This window comes from Chinchilla lanigera, unplaced genomic scaffold (genome assembly GCF_000276665.1).
Source record: "Chinchilla lanigera isolate Chin_1 unplaced genomic scaffold, ChiLan1.0 scaffold00020, whole genome shotgun sequence".
NCBI lineage: Eukaryota > Metazoa > Chordata > Mammalia > Rodentia > Chinchillidae > Chinchilla > Chinchilla lanigera.
Genome location: NW_004955421.1, coordinates 27,581,680 through 27,593,979, shown reverse-complemented (window position 1 = coordinate 27,593,979; position 12,300 = coordinate 27,581,680). Strand labels below are relative to the sequence as shown.

General features: G+C 36.5%; 1 protein-coding gene across 1 annotated transcript in view; it reads left to right on the top strand.

Annotated features, from left to right (window-relative positions):
* The first annotated feature begins 208 nt into the window (after positions 1–208).
* The window catches only part of Usp6nl (USP6 N-terminal like), a 124,120-nt gene continuing 112,028 nt past the window's right edge, over positions 209–12,300 (top strand). The window contains exon 1 of the mRNA XM_005383898.2: positions 209–297. Within this exon, the coding sequence (XP_005383955.1) occupies positions 294–297 (4 nt within the window). The 5' untranslated portion in view covers positions 209–293. The remainder of the gene's footprint in view (positions 298–12,300) is intronic.

Here is a 12,300-nt window from a genome sequence, read left to right as displayed (position 1 = left end):
TTTTGAAGTGATTTGTTTGAAAAAAAGGGAAATTGAGTTGAATTATCATGGCCTAGAGATTAACTATCTTTTATATTTAATGGATAATGATGGGAGACTCCTGAAAATAGAAAAGTTTTTGAAATGAAATTTTATTCCTTTTAGAAAGCTTTATTTTCAGTATTGACCTTTAGAAAATACTATTTCTTTTTCTTTTGTTTCCAGAAATAGGACATGTATTCCTCTGAGAAACCTTGGACAGCAGATTTTGGTTTAATATCTGGTTGGAACAACATACAGAGACATTTCCAGTCATGAGTAAGTGTGTGTCTTTCATCTGAGTTATCTTGAGAGCATCTGTAGTGTTGTACTTAAAAAAAGAGAAAATTGGAATTATGTCACTTCTTTTACAGATTGCATAATCTGCTTCTTCCCAACACTGCATGCTTGTTTCTATTTAAACAAAGAGATACTTTCTGACATTTGATTATTCTAAGAAGTTAGATGTGATGAGGAAATCTGAATCACTAGTTTTTTTGGCTGATTTAATTCTGTCATGTAAAAGGTTTTTTTGGATTAGCCATTGGAGAATGACTCTTTAAAAATACAAATGGGGACTATTACTGTTGACCATAATTAGGAGAGATTTTATTGTGTGAAATGTAATCATTGGGTAGCATGCATTAGTGTATTTAAGCAAAACAAAAATCTCCCTGGCGATGCCTTTGGTGGAACAGGGAACCAAGGCTATCTTGCATTTAACCAAATTTGATACAGATTGTCTTTTCACTTGTAAGCCGATAGTATATGTAATATTTTCTGTCCATTTCTGTCCACTTCAACTTGTGAACAGAACTGGATTTTACGATTTTGTGTTTACTTTGAAAGGGCGAGGAAAAAAATAAGATTTTACCCTAACTAGGATCTTACGGAAATTTTAAAAAACAGATTTTCTGATTATGGAAACTCTGGGATGGAGTATTTTCTTATTGGAATATAATGTTAGGGAATTTCAAATTTCAACAATTATTTATATTGGTTCTAGTTACCTTAATACAAATTTGTGCAACTTTTCACATCAATTTGAGGCACTTGATAAATGAAAACGAAACTCTTGCTATTATGAAATCTTTGAATCTTAGTTCCTGAGAAGAATATTGCAAGAAATGGATTTGATTTTGGAGGCTTTCCAGTGATGTGCTTTTTCAGTTGGTGTGTGCTGAATAAATAAGGACAGTTGCAGGTTAGGAAAGAAGCATCTTCGCTGTTACAGCTCATTCGTGAAACTGTGTGAGGGTGCCTATCTGGTACGCGGTGCCAGCTCCAGTGAAGATGCTGATGTGTCCACGAAAATAACAGGAAGGGGAGGCATTTTAACTTTAAAAATGTATTTTTAGAATGCGAAAATTTCCTTTTACTTTGTTACAGTTTTTAATTTTTTAAGTGAAAAGATTGTATTTTGTTTGCTGTATTTTTATTTAGTTCTTTTTTATGTCTACGAGTTCTTTTTCATGGCCGCTTATTTTGTGACTTTTGTTCTACTGTTATTCCTTTATCTCTTTGTGGATTTTTGTGTGTTTAGTCTGTTTCAGATTATTGGGTTATTTTGAAGTTTTGTCTGCAATGAATGTATGTTGTGATTGTTGATACTGATGTTCTCATGTTGTCTCAAACAGTATTTTAGGCACATTCTATTTGAAGATTTTATTTATTTTTTTCCTTTGTTTTGTGTTTTCTCTATTTTTGTGATTCTCCCTGCTGGTCTAGCAGGTTTGTAGTTGTCTGTGCCTTGCTTTCGAGTTCCCAGGTCAGAATTCTGCCTGTGTTAGTAAATCAGAGTCTTGGCCCCCAAGGTGTTGTTGGGGGCATCACACGGTCAGCCAGCTGGCACTAGGTCAGCAACTGCCTGTCAGTTTGTAGCGTCAGCAGAGTAAGCAGAAGCCTTTTTCCCTCTGTTTCATACTGGAGAAAGACTGTTAACTCGGTGTCTGATTTTTAGCAAAGAGCCGGACTGTTGAACCTGCTTGATATGGAACACTTTTATTTACACTTATTCCAGGGCTCAAACTACCTGCTGCTTTGGGAGCCCAAAGCGGTTTCAGCTTGTCTCACACTCTATGTTCCTGTTACATTTCTGATCCATGGAGATGCTTTACAGGTTTGGGGGCATAGATACATCATTTTAATGGTTTGTTTTTGTATTTTACCTGTGAAAATATCTGTTTGATTCTGTATGTTCGTTGTGAAGAAGGGGGAGTCACAGAGAATGAATAGTGCCATTGGGGTTTAACTGCTGGTATTAGAATAAACCCCAAACTCCTCACTTAACATTTAACATTCTTCTTTGTAAGTCAGCTTCTGTTTCGCTCCCGAGTTCTTCGGAAGTCACTCCCTAACCCTGTACCCCAGTACCACTTCCTCGCCAGGGGAGCTCCGCGGACTGCGCTGGCGTGCTCTGCTTGCATCGCTGTGGTACCTGCCGTACAGTGTTAAGGTCATTTGCTGTTTGTGCTTACGTCTCTCTAGTCTGTGTGCTTCTCGAGGGCAAGCACTATTGTATTCCTAGTGGCAGACACCTGTTCCAGGCACTTAGGTGCTAAATAAATACTGTATATCTTTGAGTGTTCTGAGTACTGTTCCTAGTATGTGGCAGCTTTTCTGTGCATTAATATTTTAGGTGAAATTTGAGCTGTTTCCGTGAGAAGAGCGTGTGTAGAGAGTAGCACAGTTAAAGAATTCTAGTTAGATGGTGCCATCTGAGAGAGGTGTTACTAAGCAGTTGAGTATTTTCAGTTATAGAGATGGGAAGGGAGATTGTGAGAGAGAAAGCTAGAAGAGAGGAAGTCAGGCTCCTGGTCATTTGCAGTCTAGGAAATCTGCATTTCATTTTACTGGCTTGTGACCCTGTTAAAAGATTTTGGTTACATAAATGATGTAAGATTTCATTTTGGAAAAGACTGCTCTGACAAGTAGATGTTTTTGTGAGCCATAAATTAAAAAGTCTGGGTGCCAAATAGGCAGTATTTGCTTTCCTAGTTTTGTTCTTAGATTTTAGTTCTTTTTAAACTCCCTTTGAATCATACTGAATTATATTTCTTTTTCTTGCCAGTTTGATGATTTTCTCTAGAAAAAGACACTGTACTTGAGTAGACTACTATAATGATAGGTTAGGCAGTGTTACAGAGGTCTACTTTGTGCTGCATTTTCTTGGGGTTTGTAAGTCTTCCAGAAAGTGGGAATTGAATATACTAGAAATCTTGGTTTTGGAAAAAAATTATGGGAGATTGAAAAGGTTTTTTTAAAAAAGAGGAATATATGCCGTTGAAGTTAGGTACAATTTCCAAACCTAGATTTGGGTAAGAATGATGGGTTGAATAACATTTTTTTCTTTAGTATTTCCCTAGACATAATTGTGTATGTGGGTGAACTGATCTATGTAGGATCTCCCAACCGTTTTCCAGTCATAAAACACGCAGAACATGGTCATTGTTATACACTGCTTGGAATAACACATGAAACGTGGAGGCAGCTGGTTCTGACATCTCAACCACCCTGAGAGCAGAGGGGAGGATCACTTTCTTGACCTGTGTGACACAGTCTTGGGACAGTAGTTAGGTGCCCCAACTGAAGGTCTAGAGAATTTGTTAGATGCTTTGTAATGTTTTTCAGCTTTTATGCTAGCCGACATATATTTTGTCAAATTCTGAGGATAAATGCTTATGATACTGTTATGCTATTGTGAATTTCATTGTGGATTGTTAACTTTATCACAATCCACAAAATGTCTTTTGATTTTCAGTACTTATGTTGTTATTTGTTGATATTTGCATATTTTGCAGTGTTTAACATTTATTTGATTTGTCTACTTTGTTTTAGCAAATGATGCTCCAGTTATGCTCAAAATATAGCTATAATTTGAAATAAATATCTTAGATCTTTAGTGGATTTTTTTTGGGGGGGACTACCGAGAATCAAACTGAGACCATGTGCTTGCCAGGCAGGTGCTAGTGGATATTATAACAGGAAAATTCTGTAAGAGGCAGTGTTGGACAACATGATCATGTTGGTAGAAAATGCACACACTTACTCAAAGTGATGAGGTAGGGGGCATGCTTAGTTTTATTTTCTAAAGTTTTAAGTTGAACAAAACTTCATTTGCTCTGTTAGATTTTAATTTCGATTTCTGTATTTTATTCACTGTTTTCCGAAAAGTTTGACTCTGTAGTGAATTAATAGCGGGTGTCCAGAGAGCCTCTTTTGGATGTCAGCTCTCTTGCCTTGACCCCCAGTCCAGGAGCATATCTATCACATTGATCCTGCCCTTTGGTCTGTGTATTGGTTTTTTTGTTTTTGATTTTTTTGAAAACAGGATATTGCCATGTAGCTCAGGCTGGCCTTGAACTCGCTATATAGTCCAGACTTGCCTCAGACTCATGGTGATCATCTTGTCCCAGCCTCCCAAGTGCTGGGATTACAGGTGCTGGCCTATATATTGGAATGAGTGTTTTTTTGGACATCACGTCAGTATAGAAAACATCTCACAATTGAGGAAGAGGAATGACAGTGAATACTTTTGTATAGTGTACAGTATTTATGGTTCTCTAATAAAGTAAACATCTTCATGCACTAGTGCAGTGGACTGAATTCATGCTGAAGTGTGAAGAATAATTTACTGTTTATTAGAACAATAATATTTAAATAATTGAGTAGACTACTAAATCTTTCCGTGATAGTTTAGTGATTCTTCTACTATTGGGCAGTAGACAAATTATGCTACAAGTAATAGAAGACTTTCCTAAGTAACCTACTAAGATACTGTTTTATGGAATAGCTTTGTGCTTCAGAACTGGGTAGAGCTCATGAGGCGGAGGCAGGAGAATTGCCGTGAGTTTGAGGTTAGCCTGGACTACATAGAGTTTGAGGTTAGCCTGGACTACATAGAGTTCAGAGCCAGCCTGAACTACAAAGCAAGACCTTGTCTCACCCTCCACCCAATGTCAAGTCAGAAATTAGGTAGCAGTTAAAGAAAATTTAAGTTGAATTGTATTTTAAATACTGATGTGACTGTCATTTAATAAAAGTTTAAAAGAAATACCCTTATAAGGTATTACAAGTATCCTTTTTGTATTAAGACTCAATTTATGTGTGAGAAATTTAGAGCATGAAACATTTGGAACATGAAATTTTAGATGTTAAACCTTCTCAAATTGAATAAATAACCAATGAAGTTTAATGGAGGAGAGGACTTTGGAAGTGTTTGGAGAGTTTGTGGTTGACAGTTACCGGGGAACCTACAGGTACTTACTGGGTGAGGAGAGTGTACAACAATATCTGTAGAGAAACTCTGTATAGTCTGTCTCAATATGCATCTAATCAGTTTCTTCATTTACCATAGTTCATTATGTTAATAGTGACCATTTAAAGTAGATTATACTTTGCTTTTAGTTAATTTTTTTTGCTCTTAATTTATCTACTTTTTGACTGCTGTAGGAAAATAATTTTTAGTTTGTTATTGTTTGAAATTGAATATGAATTTAATATAGTATTGAAATTGCATATGAATGTAATATAGTATTTATATTTAGTTACAGTATTTTAAAATATTTTTAGGGGGTGGTTTACAGTTTTGTATCTTCTTTTGATGTTTTTTCAAACTTACAACAAGAAAAGTAAAAATGGTGCCCCAGATTTCTATGTCTGTTCTGCCCAAATTTACTAATTACATTTTTCTCTCTCTCCCCAACCTTCCCTCCCTTTCCCTGTCATACCCAAGAGAAGTGATTTGTACTTAACATATTTTCTGTGAAAGTTTCATCTTTTATTAAAAGTAACTCAGATTTTAGCATAAATACAAATTATTGTAGTAGTATAAACTTAGTAGACTGCTAAAATTACTTCTAGTAATTAAACCTTAAAATTTCACATCATTTACCCACTTTTAATTAGAATGTTACTGCTTGAAAGCTATATTATATACCTGTTTTTGTAGCCTTATTAAAATTTTTCTTTTAGATCTGTTCTCTTTATGTATGTATATATAGCACAAACCATTGTGTACCAAATGACTTCTTCATAACAATTTTAAGACATTCCGTTCTTAAGGGAACTTTTAAAATTCTGTCTGAAATGAGTGAGTTTTCCAGTGCAGAGTCCCAAGGACCCGGGTTGGAATCCTGGCTTTGCTGCTGTCTAGCCACATTGTGTAGGGCAGATGCTTGACTTCGTCAACACCTCCGAATCCCCGCTTTTCTCATATGCTGATGTGAAAACTGGACTGAGATCATTTGGAAGCCTTCTAGCTCTCAACTTTATGGTGAAGTCAGTGAAAAAACTTACAGTTTTGAAGTTGCCTTGGAGGAGCACACCTATTGGATAAAACAAGGTACATCCTAAATAAGCTAAAGAAAACAGTTTTCAGGGTTCTGAGGCCTACTTGGGTTGCTCTGAGTTTGAACTTGCGTCCTTGTCTCTCAGTGGTCCCTGGGAGATAACGGCAAGGGGATTTAGGAGATAAAGACAAGAGACAAAAGCTGGGGTCAGGGGGAGGCCTCTGTACCGGATGGGCAAGAGGACTGAACAACAACAGTAGGGGTGTTCACACTTTTGCAAAGTTAGTATCACGAGACCCGAGGTTGCCTAGCGACTGATGACTGGAACTGTCCAGGCAGGGCGCTTTTCTCAGGACTGAGGTAGCGTGACTGCTTTAGGCACTGTGGCCTTGTCTCGCTTCCACACAGATGACCAGTTTTGCAGCTCCAGCCACTCCCAGCACTTGGTCACTTTCAGAAGAACCATTGTTCCAGTGCAGGCACACATTTGCCTGGTCATGCTCCTGGCAACCAGTGCTCAGAGGAGAATATATATTTCAAATTAGTACTCTTGAATAGTCATCGGATTGTTTCAATTAATTCTACAAAATAGATTTTTTTACAGCTCTTTACTTGTGTTTGTGTTATTAGAATTGATGTGCTGTTTGGAAAAAACTCTCTTATCTCCTTTACATTAACTTCTCTAAAACTGGATTTCTATGTGCAAATATTAGGCATATGGCTTTTATTATTTCTCACTTATCAAAAGACAGTCAAAAACATAGCTTAGTAAGTGATAATTGTCATATGGTCTATAGTGAATAAATTTATACTTGAAATCTAGGGTTGTAAAAATAGTATGGATAGTGTTATTTTACCACTTTTTTATTAAACACAAATAGACATTTTCTACTGAGAGAATTTGAGCCTGTCATTGTATATGATGAATGCCATTGTGTAGATGCCTTATTTCTCAGAAGTACAAAGTTGATACTAAAAATTTCCAAGTTTCTATCTTTCTTCCTCAAAATTGATCTAAAATGGGTATCTATCTATCTATCTATATCTGTCTTTTTTTGGCAGTAGACAAGGTGATTATGAAAGTAATTCTCTCTAGTCTTTAAAGTTTAGATTAGAAAGTATCAGGAACAGAGAAAACATGTTCCTAGTTCTTTCCCTCACCTAGTCTCTCACTCTTACTTTAAGCTATCCTTTTTTTTTTAATGGGAGTGCACTTATATTTGTATCGTGATCGTGGTACAGAAGTTAGTTCATGTGAGAATGAAAGCTTTTGGTATAGGTTATCTCTTACTCATGTTCAAAGGTAGTAGTAGTGGAGGGCTATCTTTTCCTTCTGAATTTGGAAACCGACTTCTGCTGGCATTACCCAGGTAACCTGGAGTTATGCCAGCTTAATTTCCTTTTCTAATGTGTGTAGCACTGAAGTATTAAAAATTGCAGTAGATATAAAAAATAGACACTGATATTCATATTGATATTAAGCTGCGAGACATTTGGAGTCACAGTTCTTTTTAAGAATATAATCACCAAAAAAAAAAAAAATGATCACCTGTTTGAGGTTTTAGAAGAATGGAATTTAAATGGAATTTATAGGATGCATTAGTACAGATCTTGACACTTCAGTGAAACAGTGGGTTTGAGTTCTTCAGTGATTAATCTTACAGTCTAGTAAGGAGTATTTGCTTAATTACAACTTGGAAAGCATAAATCCAATATGTATATATGTATTACGTTTTCATGTAAACTTAAAAGTACTTAGTTGGTCTGTTTTCCTTAGGTAGTAATTTCTTGTAGTCTTCTCTGATATGCAGGTGTAGGTGAGATGTGAGGTGTTCAGGAGTAGGAGAGGAGGAACTAGGGGTTACCAGTATTGGAAAAATATTGCAGACTTGTGACAATTACAGTAGAGCAGAGTTTGTGTTTAATTGTTATACCTGGCTGAATTTGTGGTCTCTGACATTTTTTCTTATGAAAAATACTGTATTTGGTGGTTGCGGTAACCCAGAAGCTCTGTGAAAGAGGATTTCCTTACTGATAAGGGAAAGCTTTCTTTTTTGCTGTTAGAGTCTTTCCTTGGGATAAGGAAAGGTGCTTCTTTGTTGTTGGGCTATAGAGCCAATGAGTTCCCATCAGGGAAGCCAATGCAGAAAGCTTCTTCAGGAGGCCGGCAGTGTACCATCTTGCGCTCTGGAGCCAGGAAGCGAAGCTCAGAGTGAGGACCAGAGCTCCCCCAAAGTGAACCGAAGGTATTCTCAATGCCAACAAGGCCCGGAGCTCCTTGGAGGATGAAAACAGTGGAGTTTATCAGGAAAGCCAGCACGACGAACTCCTCCAACAGAACCACCAGCTCCTTACAGCTTCTACCAGCTCCAACAGCTTTTCTCTGCTCCCCAAAGCCTTCTTCAGTTCCCAAAAGCCTTTTTTCTTCTCCAGGCCTGCCTCTTATGCTGCTGGTAACAGTCCCCAAGTGGGCCTTCCACACCCACCACCACACTTACTCAGTTCAGCTGGGGGTTATAAGTTGACCACCAGTTATCAATCCACTACATCTCTGTACTTAAAACAGCAAAAGCTACTTAATGTGTGGTTTGTATTACAAAAATGGAGTTATTCTGTTCCCCCTAAAATGTGATGTAAAAGTTTTTTGGCTGTTAGAAAGTCTTCCTCTAACTGAAAAGGTGTACTTTTCAGCCCAGTGCTTAGACATATTCTGGAAAATACATACCAATTTCTAGAGCCACAAAATTTGCTGTCTTATTTTTTTCTTTTATTAATGTGGATTTGTTGTCAGCAAGTGAAATTCTGATACCTACCTCCTTGCCATTTGGCCCAATTTTATTTTTTGCTAGGCTCAAATTTGTTTAAAATGTTTATTTTAAAATTTTATTTCTTAAGAATATATATCACTTTATTTGCTTTTGAACTATTTGAGAGCAGGTTGCAAATACCGTGCTTCTTTATTCAGTTTGTTCTTCATTGTGTAGTTCTGAAGAATAAGGACGTTCTCTTATATGAACACAGTAAAGTAATCACACGGGTTAAATTTACTGGATATATATTCTTATTTCAGTGTTGATAGTTTTCCCAGTACTGTCCTTTACAGTGTTCTCCTCCTCAACATAGCATCTAGCCCAGTATTATTTACAGTTGTCAAGTGTCTTCTCAGCTGGAACATTTTCTCAGATCTTCTTTATCTTGCGTAATATTGAAGAGTAGAGACCAGTTCTTTCATAGCCTCTTCCTCAAATGAGTGTTGCCTCACAGTTCCTCTGTGATGAGTTCGGGGGCATTTTGTCAGGAAGCTTGCTTTGGAGAGGAAGGAAAACTTCTCTGTGATCTCTAGATTTTCTTTTTGTTTAGGTCTTCAATAGAAAAAAAATTCTTCTTTAATTGAAGTAAGGTTTAAGTCTTGTGCCTAGCACTTGCAGAATGTATTGTTTTGCTTTACTACTTTTTGTTTTTATTATAAAGACTTGAGAAAAATGGCAACAAAATATTTCTAGAATTAGAGATACCTTGAAAGGAAACAACATTTGGCTTTTTTTCAGAGATTACTTTTAGCAGAATTTTACTTTGAATTATATTGTCAAAAATCTTAGGATGCTGTTGAACAGATAATATGAAGGTAAAAACTGTAGCAGTGTTGAATATAATTGTTTTATAACAATAAAATAGTTGCAACTTTTAATATATAGATGGAGATTGCATCACTAAAAATTAGCCTTTCTCATAACATACTGCTCCTTTGTATTTGTCCTGATAAATTTTCTTCAGCCGGAAATGGAGTAAATTGAAGGCATCAAGACTCTGATTCTTGTTAGGTTTTAGCAATTTATAGATTATATTATATTTTAATGTAAAATGTCAGAATATTCACCTATAGTCATGATGTAAAAGTTTAACTATTGTAAGGTATAGTAAAAGCCAGAAAATTTACTTGGAAAATTGTGCAAGATAAATTCAAATTCAGTTAGAAAACTTTGAGACATGTAATGCTACACTCTAATTTATTATAGTATGTTGAATCTTTGATTTTAGAACATTATAAAGAAAAGAATTATTATTTTAATAAATAATGATGGTTATGTGTTAGTATAAATAGATATTTAAAGAGCCCCCTATAGGTTTACTGCTGCTATATTGGTCTTTGAGGATACAGCTGAGAAAGCGATAGACATAGCCCACAGCCTTGTAGAGCACCGACCTAATAGAGAAGACAGATACTTGGTAAATAGCGTGATATTATTAATACAAAAAGGGAAATTCGTGAGTTTCCGGGAGCAAGGAAACCTGCCTGTTGGGAGGTCAGGAAGACCACTTGATGAAATCTTATGCTACCTGAGAACTGACAAAATGCAGATAAGGAGGGACAGTGCTGTAAATAGAGGGAACCTCGAAGAACTGGTGTTTAGAGATTGAGGTTATGCTTAGGAGATAAGGGAAACGTTCATATTGGCAGAAGAAGGTGGATTGGAGATTATGTTTGTAAGTTGAGGTAAACCAGTACTCCACTTACGCCTCCACTTGTACCTTGTGTGTTCTGCTCATCATCTTTCTCCATACCCTTTTGTTGTCATTTTAAAAAGCATAACCATAACATTAAAACAGTTGCATTTTGACAGTGGAGAAAACGTCGTTGGTAACTCCACTACATTAAAGGAGTCATTTTATTATTTCCATTTGACCTTTTGATATTGTCCAAATAATACATATTTTTATATAATCACATAGTATATATGGACTTTTATTTTTGGATTTCTTACATTAATTGTATTTAAATATATTTCTATAATTGTTAAAGGTGTCATTGATACATCATAATTTATTTAAATATTTCCTTATTTTCTGGTTATTTAGAATGGTTCATTTAAAAAAATGTTTATAGAATGATTTTCACCAATGGATGCCTGGTTTTTACCTTTAAACTGAAATTAATGCCTTATGCAAGGTTTATAGCATTGACTCTTCTCCCCTGTGCCTTTTGCCCTTCTCAGAAAGATTGCAACAGTTCATCATTATTCTGGTAATCGGTATACAAGGACATCAGTTTCACCAAGACGAGCCTGTTAGGCTCAAAATGGCATTACAGAGTTGCTTTCAGTTACATTATGAGTTTTAGTCAGGATAAATTTTAAAAATTTTGGTAAAATGTACATAGCATACAATTTATTGTCTTAACTATTTTCAAGTGTATAGTTTGGTAGTGTGAAGTACATTCACGTTGTTGTGCAGCTAATCTGCAGTTCTTTTTATCTTGCAAACTGTGACTTTGTATCAACTAAATGCCTCCCATTTCTCCTCCTTCTATCTTGTAGTTACTTTCAGTACTTCGTATAAGTGCAGTCATGAAGTTACTATAATGTCTTCAAGGTCTGTCATGCAGCTTGTGTCAGAATCTTACTTTTAAAGGCTAAGGAGTGTTCCACTGTATGTATGCACTACTGTTTTTCTCTGTTCACCTATCTGTGGACTCTTGGGCTGCTTCTACCTTTGGGCTCTTGTGAAGAATATTTCTATAAACGTGGGTGGTATCTTGTTACTTTCCCCTTGCTGAGACAAAATACCTGGCTCCTACAAGTTAAAGGAGGAGAGCTTTATTTTGGCTCGTGGTTTGTGGAGACTTTAGTGCATAGTTGGCTGGCTCCAAGGCAGGCAGGAAGCGGAGAGGGTTCAAGGGAGTAGGAAGCGTATGTACTCTAGCTCATGCCTCCCGTGACCCACCTTTTTTCATCAGGCTGCTTGTACCTCCCAGCGTCACACGCAGCTTTTATAAACCTGTCGTGAGCTCGTCCATTGATGAGTGTCACACACACGTGATTCGGTCCCCTAAAAGCCCCCACCTATGAGCAGTGAGGCTTTGGGGGCGACCTCTAGATCTAAACCATGGTAAATGGACAAATACGTTGTTGAGATTGCTTCCAGTTCCTTTTGTCTATGCCCAGAAGCAGAATCTTTGGATCATATGATAGTTCAGTTTTTAATTTTGTGAAGA